Source organism: Haliotis cracherodii, unplaced genomic scaffold, assembly GCF_022045235.1.
Source record: "Haliotis cracherodii isolate W230 unplaced genomic scaffold, xgHalCrac1.p SCAF_1, whole genome shotgun sequence".
NCBI classification, from domain to species: domain Eukaryota; kingdom Metazoa; phylum Mollusca; class Gastropoda; order Lepetellida; family Haliotidae; genus Haliotis; species Haliotis cracherodii.
In genome coordinates, this window is record NW_027266264.1 from 24,239,794 (window position 1) to 24,267,035 (window position 27,242).

General features: G+C 37.5%; 1 protein-coding gene across 6 annotated transcripts in view; it reads right to left on the reverse strand.

The window, feature by feature from the left end:
* Positions 1–26,908, reverse strand: part of LOC139474805 (pumilio homolog 1-like) — a 54,621-nt gene extending 27,713 nt beyond the window's left edge. For 4 of the 6 annotated variants that reach the window (XM_071257949.1, XM_071257977.1, XM_071257940.1 and 1 more), the window contains exons 1-9: positions 26,825–26,908; positions 26,331–26,585; positions 26,093–26,155; positions 8,815–8,941; positions 6,996–7,114; positions 5,446–5,609; positions 2,643–2,904; positions 2,203–2,290; positions 137–217 (exon numbers count right to left, since the gene is read on the reverse strand). In XM_071257949.1, coding sequence (XP_071114050.1) covers positions 137–217; positions 2,203–2,290; positions 2,643–2,904; positions 5,446–5,609; positions 6,996–7,114; positions 8,815–8,941; positions 26,093–26,155; positions 26,331–26,555 — 1,129 coding nt within the window. In that variant the 5' untranslated portion in view covers positions 26,556–26,585; positions 26,825–26,908. The remainder of the gene's footprint in view (positions 1–136; positions 218–2,202; positions 2,291–2,642; positions 2,905–5,445; positions 5,610–6,995; positions 7,115–8,814; positions 8,942–26,092; positions 26,156–26,330; positions 26,586–26,824) is intronic. The other 2 variants (XM_071257957.1, XM_071257968.1) reach the window with 2 other exon arrangements.
* Between the last annotated feature and the right edge of the window lie 334 nt (positions 26,909–27,242).

The following is a 27,242-nucleotide window of genomic DNA, read 5'->3' on the forward strand; positions in this document are numbered from 1 at the left end:
GAAGGATGTGCTCAGAATTGTGAGGGTTGTAAGAAAGGGACCGAGTTCATCCAAAAGTGAATTAAACATAATTGAAGCAGAGGAACTCCTGTGCCACCCTAGGAAGCCTCAAAAAGAGAAGTACGTAGATGCTAACCTGCAATTGGGATCCCCACAGTATACGGATCCTGCGCGCTCAGAACGTAGGGGGGTGGAGCAATTGCAGTAGGGGCCAAGCCTACACGAAGAGCGAAGCACACACTATAAGCCATGCACAACCAATGTGTTTGTCCTACCATGCCCTGGCTGTATGCACAGCACACAATTTGTGTACTCCATGCATTTGATTGGCCACAACTTCCAAACACTCAAAGAATCAATTACCATGCTTGTTTACCCATCAATTCTCAGACCAACCATTGCCAAAATGTGCAGTTCATTAAAATCTGAATTATTTCACACCAATTATGAAAGAAATAGGATTTACAACAGTTAGTTAGAAATTGCTTATTTTTTACCAATACTGAGTACCTATGGGTTAACAAGCACAAAACATGTAACTTTTCTAGCTTGGTACTTTGCAAAACTCAAACAATTCTTTAGTTCACATCTTTAAGTTAAACAATGGAATTACATCGATTTAATTTTCTAAAGTCATAATCACCCCAAAATCCTGATTATACGAACAAACAATTTCTAGGGAATTATTTGCCTGAAGGTGTCACCCCTTTTCTAGCCAAGATTGAACAGGAAGGCGGTTCGGTTCAATGGGAAAGTTTGGATCCCCGGATACATACCAAGCTAGAGAGGTGGCATTTCACCATTATCTTGGACTGAAGTTAGTGCCAATGCAACATAGTTACATACAAAGGATGATGGAACAGATACAAAATATCATTCAAACTTAAAACTTCAAGATGTTAATAGTCACAACATGAACATCAAGAAATTACAGGAAAACGGCAACAAGAAACTAAAATATCAGTACTTCCAAATCAATTCAACATCCACGAGTTACTCTATCTGGAACACATCAATACCGAGATAACAGATACAAATGGGCCACAGCATGGAAAAAGTCCACAAATCTTTAAACTTGCAAACTATTTCATAATACAACAATTTTTACACTATGTTTGAATAACAGATACCAATCTAAGTATTTTGGGGGGAAGCAAATGAAGAGGAATTTTGATATTTTATGGTATACCTGATGAATTCCCTGTGAGCATTATTTGCCTACAATTTGCATTGGTTGGTTTGTTGGTTGGACCAGACAATCCAGTGATTGACATCATGGGCATCAATCCACGCAATTGTGATTTGATCAACCAAGTCAGTGAGCCTGACCACCCAATCCCGTTAGTCGCCTCTTACGACAAACATGGGTTGATGAAGGCCTATTCTAGCGGCCCGTGTCTTCACGGGCAACGGAACAGGTATACTGTAGATTTCAAGTCAGAGAATAGACTCAAGGGTCAGGAGATGCCACACAACGCAGCCTGCCAACCACTCTTGACCCCCCCAGTGTGTACTGTTGACAACCCACATGCATGCCGTTGTTTGGATCACTCAAACATTGTGAAGAGGGAAAATGGAACACTTAATATTCCCTTCCTCGTAAATAAATCAAATTGTCTGTGATATGCAGGAAGAAATGTTCATGATTAAGTCAAGAAAAATGTGTTTGCTAAAGACCTCATATGCGAGGTCTTTTGTGACAGGCAAGCGATTCCTCCATAAGTGAGTGCAACAAGAGTGACTTCAAACCCTTTGTAAGGAAAGTGCAAGTCAATTGAAATTTATTGGACTGTTACTATTTGCAGTCAAAGCTTATACTGCCCAAGTCCTGAATGAATTGGTTAACTGTTTAATTGGTTCTATAGACAAATCTTTTTCAGGATTCAATACTAAGGGTTTCCTGGGATCCTTAATGTGAGCTGCTGAAGTATCTGAATCCTTAGTGGGGTCATGGTAAGGACACCTTTACTTTCATGCTCAATTAAAAACAAGTATGTTCATTGCCAAATTATAAAATTAAGATTCTGAGCATTACTTAAAAGACCTACACAATATATACAAAGGCCTCTTTGCTATTAGTTGCTGTGCCAAAGGTGACAATAACCTTAACCAATGAAATTGACTCCCAGTCTGTCGTCAGTCAGGAGCATGCACACACAGAAAGATTGGACAACTAGAGTTCCACAACATTCAAGTACATACCCAGTTGCTGTTGCTGTGTTGCCAATGCATACTGCTGTTGGGTCAGTACAGCAATGGGCTGCTGCTGTTGTTGCTGACGCTGCAGAAGCTGAATCAAACCAAAGAAATCAAACAATATCCTTTTCCAAAAATAAATTCATTTGCCAGAAACAAAAATCACAGCCCCACCTGTTATTTTTTCATAAAGCTGGAATTGTTTTATATAAAATGATATATATCATACAAATAAAATATATAATAATATTATATAAACTTGTGTTTGGGAAATCTACAGATCTCTCACATGACTAACTTAGTTAAGATTAATGGTGTTCTGAACAGTATTACCTAGTCATTTCACATGATTCGAACTCATGTAATAAGAAATAAGGGACAAAAGTCTTTAGATGAATGAACATGCCTCAACCTTAACGCTACACAAGCATTGGTGGATGACGTACCTGGTTGTAATCCATGTTGAAATTTGGACTATCCATGGAAGGCATGAGCTGACTGCTGTAGTCAAACTGCCCAGGGTCGATGCCCACAGGTTCGAACTGGGGGGTGTCCAGCTGAAAGCCTTGCTGGTGCACAACTAACGACGGCTGCTGGTCCAGGAAGTCCCCATCTGGCTTCAGCTGCATCTTACTGGGGTCCAGCTGGAGCTGAGGGGGAGGGACCTTGCCTTCATCACCTGTAGGGGAGGTTTGTCTGCTCCCTCCTCTGTGGGGGATGGAAAACATCAGTCATCCAAACAAGTTTACTTTTTAATGAAATGGTTTGATGCTCGAGACGGGTCTTTTGGTTTTTTTTAAATGCAGCACTTAGCAATATTCCAGGTATTTGATATTGGCAGTTTGTAAATAATTGAGTCTGGACCAGACAATCCAGTTGTTGACATCATGAGCATAGATTTACCAATTGGGAGGGAGGGAGGGAGGGAGGGCATGAGTGAGTATGGTTTTACACCGCTTTTAGCAATATTCCAGCAATATCACGGCGGGGGACACATTTACCAATTGGGATACTATGACACGCATCAACCAAGTCAGTGAGCCTGACCACCCAATCCTGTTAGTCGCCTCTTATGACAAGCATGGGTTGCTGAAGGCCAATTCTAAACATGCTCAACATGAAAGTATCGGTAACAGAAGGTGAAATGTCCTGGTTTGTCTTGAACCATTCTGATCAATTCACGGATGAACAATAGTTACTTCAGCAAATGCTTCGGTTTATAGCAGGGGTCCGGAAACCGTCATATGCGCCGGACATGTCCGATTGGGAATCTCAAATGTCCGGTTTAAAATATTGCTTACCGGACATTTAAATTTTTCTGTCCGGACATTTTAAAAAGTATTGTCCGGACATTCTTAAATTTTGACCGGACATGATCAACAGTTAGGACTGAGCAATTTCTGTCTGCAGTTGTAACACAATGAAGATTATCTACACTGACAAGCTTTGTTTGTTTTGATTGCTGTAAATACATCGTACCTAGAACATGTAGAATGATAGTCCAATCAGTCAATCACTGTAATAGGCAATAAACTGAGTTGACACTGATTGATCGAGGATTTATTACTGAGAATATCTTGTTAATTTGAGTAAAATGTGTTTACAACTGTACATAAATACCTTGCATCATCGATGTACCTCATTATCCTCACAATGCTACGATACGTAACCTCAGACAAGAAGCGAAAGCGTGACGACAGCCAGTCGACCGATGCAGATCAGTCGAGCGGATCTGCCAAACCCTCAAAGTCTGAATGATCATTTTGTAAGTCGTGGCTAACGACTTTCACTTGGTTGACATACAATGAGGATTTGCAGATTTTATTGTTTTCAGTAGCTACTCATATATTGAATCTTGATTGACCGCCATTTTGCTTTCTGTGACGATCGATATCAAATTTTTTAAGGTCAATAATTACGTACAGATGAAAAAGTATTCAAATAACTATTGCTATCAACGATAGTTTAGGCTTTTGGATTATATTATCTGTCTTGTTTTTAAATAATCTTTAGTTTTAAAAAAACAACTTTTCCCGTGAGGTCACGTGATAACCAAATATGGGATAATAATCTCGATCCAAATGTTACGACGCGTACACTTGAGCAGACTCATGAATATTAATTAGACCGTTCACAACGTTGACAGATCGTTATTATAACAGAAACAAACGTATGTTTTCCATGTATATCTAAAATGATATTATTTGTTATTAATTGTCCGGTGAATTTTAAACAATTTAAATTGAAACAATTCATAATTCATCATATTATAAATACGTAACAACTTGTAATTTGTGTGTAAAAAGTCGTACTAAAACACGCTGTTTGAAGGGGGCGTGGCATAAATGAAAATGTCCGTTTGGGATTTTAAATTTTCCGGCCCCTGGTTTATAGGATGAAACACATTCATGGATATGGAATATGTTAGTCATATTTCCTTGACATAAATTACATACAAACATTTCAACACACATCAATGGCTCATGATTCAAACATTTGACACTGGATATGCCTGTAAGTATACAGGCTAGTCTTGGGCCAAACTATTGTTATTTATAGCTAAAATGGATAGTATTATAATTAAACCGCCCGCATGTTATCAGAAATGAGCGGGCCACTGTAACTTGATAATGCCCTCATATTGCTTGACGACGGGCCGTTATCACACCAGTTGTTATGCGACGTCATAGGGTAGGGATAGATACCATCACGTTCAATAGTGACATCATATGGTTTGTTCTATGCCGTTTCCATATTTGTAAAAATGGGTCAGTAAAATTAGTGTTGTTTGCAGTAAATGTTTCAAAACCAATATTGTTGTTCTTTTTATGTGATTACAAATTCCATCCATTTTAGCTATAATAACAGTAACGCTCTTTTTCATGGCATTATCATTTGCAGAAGCCCTCAGTCCTACGAAGGAGGGCAGTTGATGGAAGACCTCAGGCTTCTGCAAATGATAATGCCCTGAAAAATAGCGTTACCCTTATAGTAACATGTTATATTTGGGATAACAGATTCTAGTACTTTTTTTTTTACCTATTCTTATGTCATGGTTTACATATTTTATCCTAACCAATCAGATTGAGTAGGTTAAATAAATGTGTAGTGCAGTACTTGTTTATTTTATTGAACATAAATTTTGCTTTTATTGGTTGAATCTAGAAAGTGAATATTAAAAATAGTCACTGTTTTGCTCAGGAGTCATAAAAGAAAGGTTAAAAAAAGACCCTGTCTGCCTCTTCTTACCTGAACCCTTGACCATCATCCAGTCCATTCTGCAGGATTCCATTCTGCTGCATGTCTTTATTCTCCTCTCCGCGGTCACCGCCGTCGTCCTCAAATGGCGATGGTGTCTTGCTTTTCTTTTCAGTGGATGCTTCCACTATACTTGGGTCCTGGGCCGCTACAGGCTGAAGAGATGAAAAATAACTCAGTTAATATTCCTTTATTAAATCTATCCCGTCTACATTAGAGTTAGTGTGTATGGTTTTACGCCGCTTTTAGCAATTTTCAAGCGATATCACGGCGGGGGGACACAAGAAATGGGCAGTCTACATTAGATTGAAACCCTCTTATTCCTAAGTAAGTACATGTTGGTAAAAACTACTTTGAGCACCTACGGTTTTGAAGCAATTGGCTTTTATCAAGATAATATTTCTACTAGGTCTGTTACGATTCACTCATGTATTCGGTGAATTGAACCGTATCCATTCATGAATTGAATTAGTTATTCGTGGCAAATAGAATCAAATATTCATGAATACGCAAGCATGTCCATTTACATACCATGTACCTAAAAATATCTATAAGAACATGTTATATGCTTAGATTTCTTTAAAGACAACACTCTTACAATATTTAATTTGACAGTATTGTGGTCACTGGTCATTGTCTCATTTGAACAGATACTAGTACCTGGATAAGTGCAGTATCTAAATGTATGATATATTTATAATTAACAAACCATGTCAAATAATTTATGTTGTTAATGTTTCACTGAATATAACAAATAATACTTCAGCTGCTAACTTGTCATTGTATTAGTGAATTAATATTCGTATTCGTTACCCTATTTTCGTGATACGAACCGTATTCGCCTCAGTGTAATTTCTACTAAAGTAGAATGCCCGTAAGCAATAGTAAAAACATTTTTCGAAATTAAGGGGCTCTTGGGGTCGTTGAGATCGCCAATGGCGACTTGTTAAAATGTAGGGTAATGACAAGGACCCCTTGACTTTGATGCTCAATTTCGAAAACTGGAAAGTATTCATTGGATGTCCGTATGAACCTACTTGAGCTCAAACAATTTATCATGTATGAGAATGGTTAAAATGATAATGAAAACAATGGTGAACAATATATACATATGCACGACAAAGCTAATTGTGCAAAGCAGCAAATGGAAATTAAGACATTACAAAGGTTAAGAGAAAAAAATACATTAACCCAACTTAATCAGTTCCTGGAGCAAAATTCCTGTTACATCAAAGAATAAATGAATGAAGAAATATTGCATTACCCGGCATCAGCGATATTACAGCTATTCGTGGCAATGTTACATAAATGCAATGAATTCCAAAAGAAAAATTAAAATATTCATCTTTCGTCTTCCTGACAAGACACTCACTCCATAAGGTAAACCCCAATGAAACTTTGGATCAGTCCAGTTAAAACAAACACTTGGTACATATTGTGAGCAGGCCTCACACCATGAACTGACGATCAACATAATGAAACCAGCGGAAAGCAACTCAAAGCTTTGCAATACACAATGTAGTTTTAGTTTCGACACTTACTGTATTCTGAAAACGACTTACGAAAGTCCCTTTCATTCTCATTCGTCCTTCCATGTCCTTCCCGGTAGGCGAGCCACCGAGGACATACTCCACCATATTCACACCGAGAGCACTGGTTTCTGAAATCAGAAATTGGTTTTGAGAGCAACCGACTCGGGCTTAATCTCACCATGAACAGAATTTCATGCAACAGCTGATCATCTTAATGTAGGAAGTAACTTAGTGATGAGGGTTAAAGACGCTAACCACTTGGTGAAATCCACAAGCGTTGTTATGGTACTCAGAAATCAAAGATGGCATTCTGGCACGGTCAGAGATTTGAACCCTAACCAGGAAATCCCAGTAACCAAAGGGTCTGACCAAGAACATTAGATCAATGTCAACAGACAGTCTTTGCAGGTTTAGATAGGATTATTTTATCTATTACTATGAACACAAAGAATAACTAATTTTGTTATTAATCAATATATCATGCTACTTCTCAGCCCTTATACAGACACTAAACTTTCCAATCGATGACAGCCCTAGTGAAAGTTCAATAGGAATATTTCAAAACTGTTATATCTGATTGTCTAGTTGATATTTCATTTATTACTTCTGAATTCAGACTACGAACATATGGACAACTTTCATGTAAAATCACATTCTTAAATATCTTCTGTAAATAAACCCAGAAGGCTGACATATTTCATTACCAAGTTTGTTGGTTCTTAGTAGTCACTTGTACCCATGACAAGTACAGATAAACATGCACAGCTACCTCTCACTCAGTCTGAGCCAAACATTATTTAGTCTACTAGCCCGAACTTTCATTTTAGAAGATTTTAGTCTTAGTATATCGACTAGTAGAAGTCGATTTAAACAAGACCATTTTATTTTTACTAGACGGGGGCTTCGGAGTTGTGGATAAATTCGAGACTACACATTTCCAGTTCACTGGCATTCAGGGAGAATTGTAGAACACAGGACATTACAGGTGCTGAATGTGGGTTGGGCCTTAGGAGCCCAAGTGTCAAACAAGGAAGAACTGGGGAACACAGGACATTACAGGTGCTGAATGACGGTTGGGCCTTAGGAGCCCAAGTGTCAAACAAGGAAGTGCTTAATGTGGGTTGGGCCTTAGGAGCCCAAGTGTCAAACAAGGAAGTGCTTAATGTGGGTTGGGCCTTAGGAGCCCAAGTGTCAAACAAGGAAGTGCTTAATGTGGGTTGGGCCTTAGGAGCCCAAGTGTCAAACAAGGAAGTGCTTAATGTGGGTTGGGCCTTAGGAGCCCAAGTGTCAAACAAGGAAGTGCTTCATGTGGGTTGGGATTAGGAGCCCAAGTGTCAAACAAGAAAGAACTGTAAAACACAGGACATTACAGGTGATTAATGTGGGTTGGGCCTTAGGAGCCCAAGTGTCAAACAAGGAAGAACTGTAAAACACAGGACATTACAGGTGCTTAATGTGGGTTGGGCCTTAGGAGCCCAAGTGTCAAACAAGGAAGTGCTTAATGTGGGTTGGGCCTTAGGAGCCCAAGTGTCAAACAAGGGTGTGCTTCATGTGGGTTGGGCTTAGGAGCCCAAGTGTCAAACAAGAAAGAACTGTAAAACACAGGACATTACAGGTGCTTAATGTGGGTTGGGCCTTAGGAGCCCAAGTGTCAAACAAGGAAGAACTGTAAAACACAGGACATTACTGGTGCTTAATGTGGGTTGGGCCTTAGGAGCCCAAGTGTCAAACAAGGAAGAACTGTAAAACACAGGTGCTTGTTGCGGGTTTGACCTATAGAGAGACCCTAGTGTCGAACAATGTGTGAGGAAGCCCATGGTGTACAGACCTGGCCCACTCCATGTGTCATCCCGCGTCGTCCAGGGGTGGTGTCCTGTGAAGATGCCACTCTTGCCCCCATCCCCTCCCTTGTGTCCCTCCTCGCCAACCTCCCATATCTTTTTTGAAGGATTGATCTGAAAAACAACATTTTACATCAGACATACAGGCCAAATATTCATGGATACTGTCTGAATATTTAACACATAACAAAATGGAACTGTTATACAATTGACTGAATGCTTTAAGTAACATTTCATGACTACTTTTTGCCACATAATCAGGATATAGCACAAACATCACAAACAATATCCAAAAGAAGTTGTCCATAAATGTTTTACACAAAGACGGACAAACATTTCAATTGGAATTATTTTAATTTAATGGGCCAAACTCATAAAAGTTACATTTATTGATAGGTGTCTATATTGACAAAAGTCTTGTACCATGAAATACTTCCTTCCTTCGAAGTGAAAAAGATGGCTGTACAATAGATTATGACATATGATGTTTGTTTGTTGTTAAATGCTGCACTCAGCAATATTCCAGCTATATGATGGCGGTCTGTAAATGAGTCTGGACCAGACAATCCACTGATTGACATCATGAACATCGATCTACGCAATTGGGATACGATGACATCTATCAACCAAGTCAGCGATCCTGCTAGTTACAATCACAGCTGCCTTTTACGGCTAGCATGGGTTGCTGTAGACCTATACAGCCTCGGATCTTCAAGGTTGCATTGACATGAAAGCACATAAGCATGGCAACTTGCGACCTGAAAACAAATATATTGACAAATATTTTGCTCATCACCAAGCTATCAAAACTTAAACTAAAATATTTACATTTAATCGCCTGTGCAGAACCAAGCTGTTTTGTTTTTCACAGTTTTTGTTTTCATGTTCTCAATGTACATAACACCTTGTTATTGTCCTGTCATTACACACTAGATACAATCATCTTTGCCTGAACTTGGATATTAATATCTCTTTCAACACCAGTAAACCAGAAGCTTTTACTGCTGTGAGACCGAGTTCTCAGAGCCTCTTGTTGCAGCCGTCCTGTACTCCTGGCCAAACTGCCCAAGAGTTAAGGTATCATAATCATAAGGACTAGTAGAATTTTGCCTTTTATAAGGGTTTTGTTATGTTATAATAAGGACTACTGGACTGAAAATGTTAGTTTCTAACGCTGCTTGCGTGATAAGTGATGCCTACATTTATCAAGGAATTTATCTGCTTGAAAAACATCTTTGCTATTAAATGTCGTACACCATTTGAAAGGTCTAATCCTACTGTTTATACACATATGAAAGATGTTTATGGCATTATTTAAATGAGTTTTTCTTACCTAGAATTAGGGGGCTTTCAAGGGGGGGCGTCTTATACACAGTTGAGTTTTGATGTTTTTCCCCAACACAGACATTACTGTGAGCATGTAACACCCCATCCAAAAATCCATACTGAAGTATGCAAACTAATCATGTAATTACACTGTCTGGTTATAAAAAGAGTTCATTATATATCTGGACTGATGTTTGTAATCTATCTTATTAATTTCATTTAAAACTTCATTCAATATTGGGTCTTTTCATTTTGGCGAAATTGTACATGAAGTGATTAGATCATCGCACAACTCACCGTTATTTACAGCAACCATGGTCATATTACCGCTATTGACGCCTTGAAATGAACTTTAGTGGATAGAGAATGGATATACATAACATATATGCCATACATTGACTCGCTGCAAGTCATATTTATTGTAGTTTGACTATGATATGTCAACAAAGTTTTCGCTATCACGAGCGTCAACGGTAATTGGTAAAATTGTTCTATAAGACAAAATATCCGGCAACAGCGATCAGCTGTACCAACGTGCTATGCTTATTAATGTATTTCAAATAAACTCCTAAACTGAAATAACATGATATTGGAATAAACTATTCTTGATAAAATAAAAGTTTCAGATACAATTCTTTAGAATCACCAGTAGATTCCGACAAACGTGTGCACAGCTGATTGCTACTTACATCTTAGTATACAAAGAAATACAGACGAAAATCTTAATCTCTGCATAGAAAACAATGCCTATCAGAACAGGGAATAAATTTTTTAGCACTAGTGGATTTTTATCTCAAATTTCAAATTTGTCTTGTCAGTTGTTCGTTTCCCTGAATCTGCTGAAGGCATACACATTTTATTGGATTGTGTTTTACGCTGGTGACGTGCTTCATTCCTATTCGCTTTATGGACGGGGTATATAAATTAGCATAGATTTTGAAGGGTTGTACACAGGCATCGCTTTACAGACAGTAATATACAGTACAATTACACATGATCGCACTAAAAAATGGAAACAATAACCTACATGTAAGTTTGACAACTTTTAGATATATTTTTGTTGGTTTTATTTATTACATTAACATATTTTAAGATTTGCTTGAAACGTCTTTATTTTGCTCTTTGACATGTTCGATGTTGTCAAAATGTGTCGAGAATTATATTTTCAATAACATTGCAGGTGAATAGTGAATATATTTTTAATCTTGCGATAAAATGATAAATTGAAAAGAAATACATATTTCAGACATTGTGAAATGTGATACATTTAATAAATAAATGATATGACTGGTAGGTTCACAAACTTATATACTATTTTCCCGTGGCTACGGCTTGGCCTGGTTTGGCTTGTTCTTTGGCTTGGCTGTTAACTTCAAATTGAAATTTGCTTTGGGCCTTGGACTGAATATCAGCCACTGGAAACGTGTAGATAAATTCATTCAAAAATAGCCTGAACATTCACATCGAAATCTACTGATGTAAGATCAATAGACCAGTGGTTTGGCCGAGATTGCATATGGGACTCGCATCACATATTGCCACATATTATGCATGAACCTTTGACTAATTAAGCAAAAGAAAAACATGATAAATCAACCAGTTTTCCTATTGTAATACTTGAATAATAATAGGGCCGCTCGCATCCTGATCATAAAAATAAATATAGAATATGTTTTTGGTAGCAAAATCCATGAATGCAAAATAGGAAACAGTTTAGTCTAGAATATTCCTTCATTTGAAATTCTTCACAATTCTGGATAAAAAAGTAAAAATAAATAAATTAACCTCTAACCTTTCTTTTATAACATTCACCCAATCATTCAAGTACCAGTCATTCACTGAAATTAGTTACAATAATAATATTTTTTTAACAGCCATGTACACAGCATTATTGCTACTTGCTACTATATTTCTGTCTGCAATTACAGTCAGTGTAAAATCTTCAACCAAAAAGTAAGCCATAACACACGGTCAACATAGGTTAAAAACAAGGAATCCCCTTTCCACCATCCGGGTCTGACAGTATAGCTAATTAGAAATTAATTAATCATGACTACAAAATATTCCACCTGTTCTTCTGGTTATTTACTAACATAAATACAATGATGGGACATTATGCTCCTGTAATGGTTTTGAACGAGGAAATGAACTGTCAATGCTGAAACTTCAACAGACAATGGTTTCCCCTAAATCTGTTATTTCTGCATTTATCTTAAAAGCCAAGTCTTTCTTGAAAAGAACAAAATTTATTTTTTAAACAATAAATATTACTGCACACAACATGAATTCTGAGTACCCACCAAATCAAAGAGAAACATTGCCTCTCTCTCTCTCCTTCCACTATCATGACATAATCCTAGCTTGTAATTTATCCCTCTAGTGCTGAGTCAGGTTGCCATGGTAACCGGTGTCATGTCTTAGTCATACAATGGACCATTTTAACTTAAGGCTGCTGCGCTGAGCGTGCATTTGTCAAAAATCAATTCATTGCTGGGGATACTTGTGATGGAGGAATACAAAGGCGAGGACCACACCAGACAGTTATTTTGTAAATTTATTTAACTTTTAAACCACATAATTAGATCAGACATAAATATCTTATTTTTATAATAATACCAAAGTATTTTAAGACCATCTTGAAACAAAGTCTTTGATGGGCATTTAGAAGTTGGTGGTACATAGAGACACTTGGATTTTAACCACTCCAGGATTTATTTAGGATTCCAAACCGAGTGCCCTTGGCATGCAAGTTCTGAAAATAAATGTGATTGGTTTAATATTGAGATTTCCTAAAGTTCCTTTTTCTTAAATCAAGGGGTATTTTATCAATGTATTCCCAGCATTTCAGCATTTAATGCAATACTCGACAAGTAAGCATCAAAATCTCTTCCTATTTGTTTGCTGGCCACATTTACCCGTGAGATGAACTTCTCTCCATAATGGTGTACAGCTTTCTCCCTGGATTCGTTCATCATTTGATTGAAAGAAGAACAAATATGACAGTCTAGAATTAAATTTTTACTCTGTTTTGAAATCAAGTCAAAGCTTAGTTTCTGTTACTCCTGCTCAAAACAAATAATTGCCTCGTAAATCACGATGGTTGTTTGGATAAAGATTCAGCTAATGTATTCATTAAGGGCAGAGAAATTAAAAGACTTGTATATCCATATCAAGAGAAGGTACTGTTTGGTTCTTTGACCTGTGTAAATGCAAACATTCATACAAAAATGTAAGATGTGAAAAATATCAAATGCCCTGATTGGAAAAACAGAGCTCAAGATAAAAAAATTTAACCAATTTTAATTGGGTTACTACATTTTTCATTGGGTAACCATTATTTTTTCACTCATCTATTCATCACTCTATTTGAGTTTTTTTTTAAAAAGAAATAATGTTTTAGACATATATAACAGTTCTAAATGTATGCTCGTCTCGAGAAATATTCAACAGTTTTAGAGTTTTGCTTCGGAAATGAAACGTGATGGATGGCCGGCACCCATTCCAATATTAACCTTCCACTTCGTGGCAGGGGAATAATAAGCAAAGAGTCCAATAAATCCTTATGAAGGGATGGGCACTTGGGATGCTTTGTCATCAGAAAATATGACTAAATGTGAAATTAACACACACAAAAGGCCCCTTCCCTGGAAAAAATAATTTATGGCACCAATTCTAGAACTCAATGTATGTATCTCTTTACTCTATGAGCTTACCCGGTACTTCAGCTGTTTGAAAAAACTTGTCCCATTGCAGACACTATGCACTTTGTAAATCAACATGGAACAAGGGGCATACAAGTGTATGCTCACAATCTAAAAACATTTAGGAAGCTAAGTAACCCGGGGGGGGGGGGGGGGGGGGGAGGAGGAGAGAGAGAGAGAGAGAGAGAATAATTTACGGAACCAATTTGAAACAGTCTTGACAAGTATCTCTAAGAATAGTTCTTCATGAACGTCCATAGTTTCTGAGAAAACATGTCCACCTTGCACACACTATTCACCAAGCAATTTAACATGGATAAAGGGCAGTAACACTGTAAAACATTGACGGGACCTATTAGATAAAGATGCAAAATTCATTTCTTTTCTCCGACTTACATAGTTTGAGTAACTTTGTCCCCTGTGAGAAGCTGACAAATGAACTCTGTTCCTATATCCCCCATCCTACTTTGTGGTGGGATACAATAACTATGTTTTACATGAATTAGAAAAGATTATAATTCAATTTGGGAAACACTGACATGCTACAGAGTTAGTGAGGCCAAACAGCGGCATCTGAGGAGGCCCAGCTGAATCCCTGCTACTTAAGAGATGTCTTGCCTCTTCATCACGATTCCTATGATGGAGGGGCAAGAAATGGCATGAAGAATAAAAGCTGCTGCTATCCATATAAAATTGTCATGTATTCACTTGAAATGCTGTTTATAAAGAATACAGAAGCTGAAATCAACATATTTTGTTTCCGAATCTGGTACAGCACCTATGTCACAATTCGTAAAAGCTGTTCATCCTGAAACAAATAAGCAAGAGCTTCAGTACTTGTTTCCATTTCACAATATATCTGTGAATACTACGTCATGCTACCCGAGAATGCATCAGTTTGGACAGTCCAGAGTAAGGCATAAGGATGCAAGAAACAGGTTGGAAGTCGCTGCTGAACAGTCTGATGTTAAAGCAGGGGTTTATCTAGCATTTAAACAAAGTGCCCTTGGCACGAAAATTGGGAGGGAGGAAAGTAAAGGAAAATTCTAATATTGTTAAAATTTGATTTTTTAAAACATATTTAAGGTGCCTATTTTCATAAATTCTGCAAATTCACCAGACAAACACATGACAAGTTCACCAGACAATCAAGTGATCGATATCATGAGCATGATATTATCTATGCAATTGGGATGCGATGACATGCATCAACCAGGTTAGCGAGCCTGTCCACTTGATCCTGTTAGTCGCCTGTTACGGATAGCAAGGGTTGCTGAAGACCTATTCTAACCCGGATTCAAGGGTCTGAAGTGTTGTATTTTATGTTCATAATTTGGTACAACATGGTCCAGAAGTCTGTATTTACAGCAAGTAGTGTTTAACTTTTCATTACATGTTGTTTTATTCAAAGGGGTCTTAATGCTGTTGAATTCATGCTTTCTTTCACCAGTACGCAGTAGTGCATCTTAAATCATTCAGCCTGTATACATATGATCAAGTCTGGATCAGGCAAACCAGCGACTGACACATGGTGTATATCCACCCTTCATTCTATAGGACACTTGGGTTTCCTATGGCGTTACGACAAGCATTGGTTGGTGAATACCTAATCCTTACCTGGATCTTCCTGGGTGCCCACATTTATACAGAAGATGGAAAGCGTTTCTAATATAACAAGAGTGCTCTGACAGCACAAGATCCCCCGCATGAATTTTTTTAATGAGCTTATATTTTCGTTGTATTTTATGAAATAACAGTAGATGGCACCGCATTTGAAACAAATTGTGCAGAACATTTTGTTGGGAGTAATCCAGTCTGAATGCTAATGCCACAAGGATGTAGCTCACCCACAAAAGCCTTATACAAGGAAACTAATGATAGCTATAGTTATTAGAATATTGTGATATTCTCTGGAAACTGGAGGAGTAGATTTCATGAGGCTCCGTAAAACAGGGGCAGTAACTGTCAAAATTCGTCGAAATGAAACGGGACTGCATATTATCAACATGTCGACATCTTGTGTGTAGAGTGTCAGGGATATTCTCTGGAAACTGTAGGAGGAGTTGATTTCACAAGTTTAATACCTCTCTCACAATTAGGCAAATGAAGCTCCGTAAAACAGAGGCAGTAAGTCTGTCAAAATTAGTCGAAATGAAACGGGACTGCGATATGCGTATCATCAACATCTCAACATCTTGTGTGTAGAGTTTCAGGGATTTCACAAGCTGTGGGACTGTGGGACTGACAGACGGTCGGACAGACTGCGCCACGACATAATCACCCTTCAGCAATTCTGGCCCAGCGGGGGATAAAAAAGTAAGGAAAACAATTAAGATTACTATTTCTGATAATTTTTCTGCTTGTTCAGGTCATGTTAGACTTTAATCACAATCCAATTATTCAAGATCTTAGGCGGATTCTATTCATTCTGACAGTGTTTCAGTGGACAAATCATGCAAAATCCCTACTTCAAATTTATCTGGGCTGGGCAGTTTCTGATGTCAAGTAGTACACCCTATCTCAACCAGGAAAATCAGTTGTTCTTAACAAACAAAGTCAGCAAAACCGAACATGAACTTCAGTTTCATTTTTCAGTTTGTTCTTGCACTGATAGATAGAACCGCTATAAAAATACCACTGCTGCAACAGTACATTGTTAGCGATTCAAAAAAGGGGGCAGCAGAACGTAAAATTTAATTCCTGAAGTTTTGATACATCCAACCCACCTTACACAATTTCAAAAATATTTGGGTTCATATTTTAGCAACAAATTATCATGGACACATACTTTGAATAATATGCCAGTCCGAAGTAAAATGATATTAGTTACTTTATTGAAAAATATTACATGTCTTCAAACTTATTCACCTAAATTTTTGTTCAGATTGATTGTAATTATTACGTATGTTCTTATATGGCTCCAAGATATGGCGGTTTCATTAAATGGACGCCATCGTGAAAATTCAGTGCTATGCATGTAAATTGTTCTTAAATGTTAAACTTTGAAATCAAATAATGCTGTTTTTGGTGAAAGTGTTAGTGAAATTATGTAAGTATTTGTAACGTTTATCACATATGCCATGTACACGCTTACTTACCATCAGTATGTGTCCCTCACTATTTTTCCTTTTCAGTGAATAAATGTATGATAAAGAAAAGAATAAAAACAAAATAAGAGGAGCTTGATAGTTGTGATGTGTACACGCTAATTGATAAAAAGATCGTCAGAGGCAAGATGTATCAGAAAAATACTATTTTCTATCTCCATATCGACTGGGACGACAAATATACTTACTGTATTTATATTTGCCCCAATATATTGCTACATTTACAAACGTATGGCAATACGTATTGCTGAAGATTTGCACCACAATATACCGGTAATACTGCACACCCTTATTACCTAGCACCTTATGTTATAATCATGATAATGGCATTCCCTCATCAAGCTGAAAAAGGACAAAGGAAACATTCCAACTTTTTCATGTTCAGGACGTAAATCATCAATGTACTAACTGTTTTCAGTTTGATGAAAGATTGAAGCTATGTACTAGGAGTGGAAATTATATTTGCATGAGCAGCAAATCAACATCTTAATCAATGTGCTTTCAATCCCTTTTTTTTCATGGGCTATTTTTGGGGGGCAGTAGAACAATGTTGCCACAGTGACTGGTCTTGCAACATGTAGCTGCTGGAGCATGCCCCAGATGCGGCCAAAACCACTTGTGAATTTCAATCAAGTTTCTATTGTGAGACCCACACAACTGCTGATATTTCTGTTTGGAGTGGGTGAATGCAGCCAGGAATATTTCAGCTATATGAAGCTGCCTGTAAACAATGGCAGATGGTGATCAGAAGGGATTTCATGGTCGTTCATCAGTTCTATTTCTTTATATGTATTACATAGTACATAAAGAGGCTACAACACTAGGGCTATCATATATCAACTCAAATATTCCTTGTAGATGCATGAAAGATTCTCATACTATACAAGCTGTCAACACCCCAAAACTGAGGAACCTGAAAACAGTCTAAAATAATTTAAGTATGAATTCAGACTTTATCTCTTAAAAATATCTCCAAATTTAAGATTGCATCCTATCTCAATTCCATAAACTGCATTGAATAAGTATCAGTGTCACTTTTTCATGCATCGTATCGCATGCGTGGCAATAAATAGATGCAAGATTTTACACTGTTTAGTACAATAACACACAACCTACCAGCTTCCAAATCTAATACCACTTAATACCCACCACTGCTGTTGGCTCTTGTGTATGTCACAGGGTTTCAGATAGCTGTCGGTCACAGACCGATAAAATTTCTATTTGACCGATGGTTTGTTTAAGTTGTCAGACTTTTGACCGATAGAAATGCTAAGCAAGGCATCACATGTGTCATAATTTCATGATTAAATAGTAGGGATTATTCCTACTTACGGTATCCATTTTAATGCCCAATAAAATGCTCTCAAAGTATAGTGCCAATCGAGAGAATGTACAGTACACGTCCTGTTTTCGATCAGAGCTTTCAGCATCATTTATGCCTTTATTATTATTCATGACAATACTATTATCGTCAGATCATAGGTTTTCGGACATCATACGTTTTCAATCACGAATACTTGTACTGTAACGATAGGTGTCTCACAGAAATTTGTGCCTTAAGGTGATGGCTTGATTCTAAGATAAAGTTTTCCTTTATGAATAAGTGAAGGAGAAGTTTTACACTTACAGTTGTTCATGTGATCAGCAAGAAAACTATGATTGTTTCTTCAGTGTCCGAAAACCCATAACCCTGGATATATGTTGAAATAATGTCTTATGTTTGCAATGTTTTTTTTCAACAAAAGGTAAGTAAGTACAAGGTTATTTATGAAATAAATATTTCAACATGGGGAAAGGTCAGACATTGCACACTTGTGACAGTTGTCCTTGTGTCTGGGGGATGGGGGTTGAAGTTAATGGCAGTATTGCTCACAGACCCGGCGGGGAGCTGGGTGTGCGGAAGCTATGCCCGACTTTTTAAAAGTACTGATTTAACTTCGAAACTTTACTGCATCCAGCATCTTTGCTTAAGTGACTTAATGATTTTTGCCGATGACTTCTTACATTTCTTGGGTCTAAGTCATTGACCTGTATACAGCTTTTTGTGTCAAAATCACTGTCAAGGATTCTTTTCCTATTCCAAATGTTGATTAAGTTTTGGTTTGGTTTGGTTTGTTGTTTAACTCCGCACTTAGCAATAATCCAACTATATGACGGCGGTCTGTAAATAATCAAGTCTGAACCAGACAATCCAGTGATTAATATCATGAGGAACGATCCACATAATTGGGTTCGATGAAATGCATCAACCAAGTCAGCGAGTCTGACCACCCAATCACGTTGATTAAGTGGGTCCCTAGATACAATAACCATAGCAGCTAACATCAAGGACCCACCAACACCCTTTACTTTCAAACACTGCAAAATATGCTATTTCTCCTATATCCAAAGTTGTAGGATGGTGAATTGAAATTTTGATTTGACCTAACTATTGCTTCTCTGTCTCAGGAACCATTACTTTTTCCAATGTATGGAGATAATTTGAGGAAACATTGTCAGCCTAATACAGCGGTTGAAACTAACTGTTTTCGTCCACGAGTCCTTACAGTAATATATAGCAAAACCTTTAAAAAGGGCAAATTACTACTAGCCCTTATGATACCTTGGCTATTGGGCAGTTTGGCAAGGGTAGGACCAGAGCCATATTCTAATGCTGGGCTTGCTCATCTGATCAAGCTAGGATGGAAATTTGAACAGGACTACAGGACTAGCACCAATTTCCAACGCTGCCTAATATGGCTTTCCTGTAATGCACCTACTTTGTCGTTTATTGCCTATGACAGCTTTTTCACTTTGGTGAACTAACTACACCTATGCCAAATTTCAATACATTTTGAAAAAAGATGGACAACAGGGTTAGAAACAAACAGTTTTTGTCCACTGTTCCTTACAATGATAACATATAACAAAACCCTTAAAATGGGCCAATTTCTACAAGTCCTTAGGATACCTTTACTATTAGGCAGTTTGGTAAGGACTACAGGACTAGTGGCAATTTCTAACGCTGGACAATTAATAGCCAGTTGTTGAAAAATGGAGCAACACTTTAAAAGACTGGGTAATGTAAAAGTCAAAGGTTATCGCTGGATCAAAAATAAAAAAATGACAAAGAATGTACTGTATGTTCTTTCGGAAAAACACATACTCACTCATCACTGCATATGAAATTTGGCGAAGAAATGACATTCAAGATTTTTTTTCAACCATTGCTGTGACTGACTTACAGCAATGGTTGAAAAGGATCTTGAATGATGTAGTACAAAACAGTGTGTGCTTAATGAAGACAGGGAGGCCGAAAGCTTGACTGTGAATAGTTATGCTAATGAACACAAAGGGATACACAATGAGTGAGTGAGTGAGGTTTTACGCCGCTTTTAGCAATATTCCAGCAATATCATGGCGGGGGACACCAGAAATGAGCTTCACACATTGTACCGATGTCGGGAATCGAACCCGGGTCTTCGGCGTGACGAGCGAACGCTTTAACCACCAGGCTACCCGACCGCCCGGGAGACACAAAATGACATTTAAATATGGCTGCACCGACATATTTCAAATCGGTTCAAAAATATTTTCCATCATAGCTTGATGAGATGAGCAAGCCCAGCATTAGAATATGGCTCTAGTCCTATAAAGTCCTTGCGGAACGGCCCAATAGTTAACGTATAACTAGTGGAAATTTGTCATTTTTTAGGGTTTTGCTATATCATGTATATCTTATCATTAAAAGGACAAGTGGACTAAAACTATTAGTTTCTAGCACTGAAACTGCAATAGCTAACGATGGCCGGATCACGGACAACAACTTCAGTTTCATTCAGGGCCCACTTGCACAAAGCGATCTTAGCGCTAAGACTATTGTAAGCCAATGCTAAAGTATGGGAGTTACGATCATCTTAGCGCTAAGATCGCTTTGTGCAAGTGGGCCCAGGAGAGCAAGATATAAGCAAATGTCAGACATGACAAGCATTCTTTTCAACATGTCAAACATCAACGCTGACAACTTATATATGTGTTTGGCAAAACATCTGTACCTCTGTTATGATAAATAAATTTGTTATTAAAAAAAAACATTCAAAAAATGAGAGTGAGAATGGTTTTACGCCGCTTTTAGCAATATTCCAGCAATATCACGACGGGGGACACCAGAAATGGGCTTCACACATTGTACCCATGTCGGGAATCGAACCTGGGTCTTCGGCGTGACGAGCAAACGCTTTAACCACTAGGCTACCCGACCGCCCCTTCAAAAAATGAAGATCACATTAAAGAAAAGTATTTTAATATAGCACAGAACAAGCTATTTCATTGGTTGATGAAATCTTTGTGAGGACAGACAATTACCACATATCTCGACTTGTTAACATGATTGCGATGCAAGTATGTCTCCTGTCATGACAATAGGTCAATAGGGATGAAATATTCCTTGTAAAAAGGCAAGTGACATGTAGGCCTAATTGCAGCCGCAAGTCAATATTTAATGGATCTTTGATTGAAAGTGAGCTGTAATGATCATTTTTTTTCCAGCTGGATTCCTACTGGAAAATGTATTGATCACACAAAAAGTCAATCTACAATCGCTGTGCAAATACTCCAGGATTTCAGAGAGGTTCATTGTTTCAGACATTGATAAGCTATCATATAATCAAATCAATGTTTTATTACACAATACATTTCACCACTTTAATTTTTTTTATAAATCCTTATGCTATGCTTAGAGATGACTAAATTGGTTTTGGTCTAAAAAAAGTTTGAATCACCAAATGTATTTTGTGAAACATACTGTACACTGTGCATGTTGATTGTTAACAATGCACTCAGCAATATTCCAGCTATATGACATCTGTATATAACGGAGTCTGGACCCAAAACCAGTGATTGAAATCATGAGCATCGATCCACTTAACAGGATACAATGACATGCATCAACCAAGTCAGCGAGTCTGACCACCCGATCCGGTTAGTCGCCTCTTAAGACAAGCATAGTCGCCATTAAGTTTATTATAAAGAGATTCCAAGGTAATTACATCAACAATCGAAAGTTAAATTCCCTGATGTATATCAGAGTGTGAGGCTTCCAACACCATTTTGGTACGAGGATTTCGGGGGGTCTTTTTAGAGCAGGGACGGATCCAGAATTTTTTTTTAAAAACTTGTAGGGGGTAGGTCCACCCAAATAATCAGCGAGTCTGACAACCTGATGCTGTTAATTGCCTCTCTCAACAAGCTTAGTCACCTTTTATGGCAAGCATGGGTTGCGGAAGACTTATTCTACCCCGGATCTTCACGGGTCACACTTAGCATGTGGAGAAGTCCATTTATCCCTTACTTCACATAATAAATATTGTCACAACCTATTGTTACAAAAATAAATACTAAGTGTGCTCTTTACCCGGGATACCACTTGTGGGTTCGAAACGATCATACCACTGAAATTAATGTTAATGTACCAAATGTGTTATAACACATTGTTGACCCGTGAAGTCCGGGGTAGAATAGGTCTTCAAAACCCATGCTTGCCGTAAAAGGTGACTATGCCTGTCCAAAGCGGCGACTAACGGGATCGGGTGGTCAGGCTTGCTGACTTGGTTGATGCATGTCATCGTATCCCAATTTCGTAGATTGATGCTCATCGTATCCCAATTTCGAAGATTGATACTCATCATGCTCATAATGTCAATCACTGGAGTGTCTGATCCAGACTCGATTATTAACAGACCGCCGTCATATAGCTGGAATATTGCAAACTGCGATGTTAAACAAGAAATAAACAAATATAACACATTGTTACACAGGGATTATCGTGGAATCTTTTACCTATAAGAGAAAATCTCCCTGGTCCAAGAGCAATGAGATTAATTGGTGTGTGATGAGATTTTGCTTATTTTCAGAGATATTTCATCTTCACACAGTGGAAACTATTTGATTTTCGATACTTCTGACCGAATAATGTTGCAAGTAATATTACCATATGATATAGATATATCCTAGGATATCCTATTTTCGAACATTAATTATTCCACTGCAAATACATGTATTTAAAAATATTAGCATTAGTACAAACAAGAAATTACATTCGACTTATATTTCTGTTCATTGTCTACTTTAGGAGAAATTCCACTACTATTTATGTATTTCTGTTCATTGTTGACTTGATAAGGATATTTGCAGGGAATTATAGATCGTTTCGGAGGCATGTTAACAACCATCAGCTGTTCATTTCGTTGGCATGCAAGAGACAACAATCTGCAGTTATCAAATTTCGACAATGTGTGTTTAGACTGTAATTCAATATATTCAGAGTGATGACATGAAATGGCGACTGTTGTAAATGGCATTACAGTTTCTTGGCAAAAGATATATTATCTACATTCCATTGCTTTCGTCAATTTCGCCGTCTTATTTCCGTCGGAAGTGTGTACCATATCAGAGGCCGGGTCTCTGACCGTATCAAATGAAATCTTATCAATATGGACTTTTCAATTAATTAGAAGTGGCAGTTCATTATACAATGACTATTGCTCCAGGTTCACCCTCTTGTTTAAATAGCATTTAATTAGTAATTTATTTCACACAGAAGGATGCAGGTTTGCCATATGCAGCAGCCAGAAAATGTTACGAGTAACCGGAAGTTGAAAAGACTGTTGACATTCACGATTAAGAGTTACATTTCAATGATTAAGTCAAAGTTTCAATTTCTATGGACAAATTTGGAAGCAAACGTATCGTTGCATAATCTAAAAAATTTAAATCCAACTTGCTGTTTGGCCACTATAAATAGTTCAAAATTTGTAATTCACGCACCGTGGCCATTCTTGCATGAGGGTCGTCAATGAAAACTCTTCCACCAGTGCTGTCACAGGCTAGGCGTATCTCATAAAAAATATATGATTGTTTCCGATTTGAAATTTGTAGATTATTATGGAGATAGAGTTGTATGTATATTCATCTAGTTTTTGTTTTGCTGTCATTCAATATTCCGAATTCGCTCATGTTTTGAAACTTTACCCGTGATTGCTTTTTTTCCTCTTGATTTCTGCATGGATGCACACACATGCAGATCAATGTCTTTGATTTCTGCTAGGATTTAAGTCTTGGAAAAATATGTTTCATGACTTGGAGTTGTACATCATGGATAAGATTTTCATGCGCTACCAAAGTGTTTAGTTTGTAAAATCAAACACTCGTTTTGTCAATCAGGAATAAAAAAAATGTTGAAGCTGTACACAGAACATTTTAATGGTGCTTTAAAATGTTTATCTTCACTCAAAAACAAGAGTTATCAGTATACCTGCCATGGGGCACAATAGAATTTTGTTTGTTTATTTATTAGAGAACATAAACTATAAAAAAATGAAGGGTCCTATAAGAAGATAGGCACTTGGGCCGCCTCATGTCATCAGAAAAAATTATTAAATGTGAAATTAATGCACACAAAAGGCCCCTTCTCTGGGAACAATAACTCAGTCTTGGCAAGTCTCTCTTAGATAAGCTAACTTCAGCAGTTTCTGAGAAAACTTGTCCCCATTGCAAACACTATGTAAAATATCATGGATCAAGGGCCACAGCTGTACAAAATAAATGACGGTACCAATTTTTGAACTCAGTCTTGACAAGTATCTCTAAGATAAGCATGTAAACTTTCATTCAGGTAACTTCAGTAGTTTCTGAGAACAGTTGTCCCCCTTTCACGCAATACACACTGAAATGCATGGAATAAGGGCCATAGATCTGTAAAAAATAATTTATGACACCAATTTTCAAACTCAAATGAGATCATGGCCAGTAACATCAGAGTGTAAAATTTCATTTCTCTGACTTAAATAGATTCCTGGCAGGGGATAATAATCTGCTTGACTGCCCATGAAACTGAAAGATTCACTTAATTTAAGAAATACTATGGTATAAATGGTATCCATATCCGACAGAAATGGAGAAGAGTTTTTAAGGAGTCAACAACCTGGACCCCCTAGCACTGTGAAACATTGTAAATAAGGGCCTGAATGTAGCCATGAATAAATTCGACACCAGCTTCACATTGCAATGGGTTGTAAATTGTTTGCAATTTGTGGCCATTGGCCAGTGTTCTACTGGACTTTGTCTCAACAATCAACACAATTTAACTTTATAACTGACTGAAAATTGATAAAAATCACTCATAACATTCCTCCTAAATTATTATATTAACCTATGCATAGTAGTAGATATGACAATCTCTATTAGATAATTCAATACATTCTTCAGTACATTCTTAGATGTATTCTCTTTTGATGGCAGTTAATTTGTGTGCAGATTCTATTCAAAATACCAAAGTCATATGAACAAACCAAATTCAGGCAAAAAACCTGATTTGCCTAAACTTTTAACATGTTTAATCTTGATACCAAAAGGCGAAGAAAATTGCAAATAAAATTTAAGTCTTTGAGACATCCAAATTGCTTCCTGCTAGTAAAAGATGTTTGAGCTTGAGAAAGTATCCATTTGATTTATTTTCTGATGTGAAATGTCTGACTTCAAAGGCATTTCTCCGAATATGGCTTTGAAAACTTGGAAATAATCTAGCCAAACAAAACTCTACATCCATGAACTTTAGAACAATGAGTTTCTTGGAAGGGTGTACTGGATATTTACAAGTAACAAACACAGGATTCCCAGCGCCAATATTTGTGTACAGTCAGCCAATCTGGCTAACTTCACCAGACTAGTGCAACATAACCCAGGCGTCACAATACTTTTTCAGAACTTTTCTTCAAAATTATATCATTTCTTTGCTATGACAGTTACCATACTTTACTCAGTACTGATTTGTGTATGACCTCTTGGCAAAGTAGCCCATAGTTCTCGTCATAAAAAAGTAATATTAGAGCTTAAAATGTCTGTTCACTGCACTATGCCATAGCACGAACTTTACTTGACCTAGAAAGTTTGTAAACACTTAGGGAAACAATCAAGCTATGCAAGAACACTTTCACGCTCAAGGCACGTAAAACAGTCTTGACAATACGTATGAACTATTATTTAATGATACAAGGTTGCATATTTTTTACTCCTTTTGTTCGAAGTTGTTGGGGCTTGCAAAGCCTTTGTTTGCTTTGTGTGAAAACCCAGGATCCAAAATGGCTGCCACTTACCTCGCGAGAGAGTGTCAATCCATGGAAGTCTCTTTCTAAATCTTGAACCTGCATCCCTCTCGCCTGCAATAGTCAATAAAATGTTATAAACTGATGCATGCATATCCATTACGCAATAATACACATACACTGAGCACTGACAACATGAAAAACCGCGAGAATAACACAAAAACAAATCCAAGGCATGCAGGAAGCCGCGCAAGGAATGAAAACAAATGTTTCTGGAGTTTGATATTACCTGTTCTATGACACTGTCGTCCCCTACTGCCCATCGCTTATTAGTGTATCCACCCATAAGTTCCGTATCCGATTGTGGTCTCTGGAAAAAGTAGCCAACCATGGCATCGTCCTGCGATCGACTACCTGGTCCTTGGTTTTGTCTTATCCCCGCCATTTCTCGTGAATTTGTCAACATCCCTTGGCTGTCGTTCCAAGAAACTTCGTTCATACTTGAAACAGGCATTGACTGTTCATTCTAGCACTTTGCGTCAACCTGTGCAAAATGCAAATATAACGGAAGTTGTATATACCAGAATGACTCGTTTTGCCGCTCCTTTCAATTATGAATTATCAACAAATAATAACATGGCGGGAGACAGGCAGGAAGGTGATTAAGACGGCCATTACCGTGTAGATTTTGCCATTTGGAGAAAAATAGCATCAGGTCACATATCCTCAGTTTCTACGTTAATGACAAACACACATGCAGATAAAATACAAAATGATGCTAACCTTGATTGCATCGGATAAAGGTTGACCCAATAGGAATGTCTTACAATATGGCGAACGACATTTTGTCTGCGAAATGCATGTTGGGTACCATGTGGGATATGCATGACGTCATTCCGCGGGAGTTTCTGAATTACTAATTTGTCATACAAATTAGACACATTGTTCCACCAAATGTGCAGTCCAGATTTATTTCTCCCAATGTGCTAGAATAAACCTTAAACTACATAATTGTTTTAACGAAAAATAATGTCGAAATAACCATAGTAAAAGCCCGTTCTTATTTCTCAAAAATCTATATTCGCATAAATTATTCGAATCCACTTCCGCAAACGCACTCGTGTTTCAGCTGGCCTTGCGAAACAGGAAGAAGGAAAAATAATGACTAATTCCGAATACTTTGGATCATTCTCTTGTAATG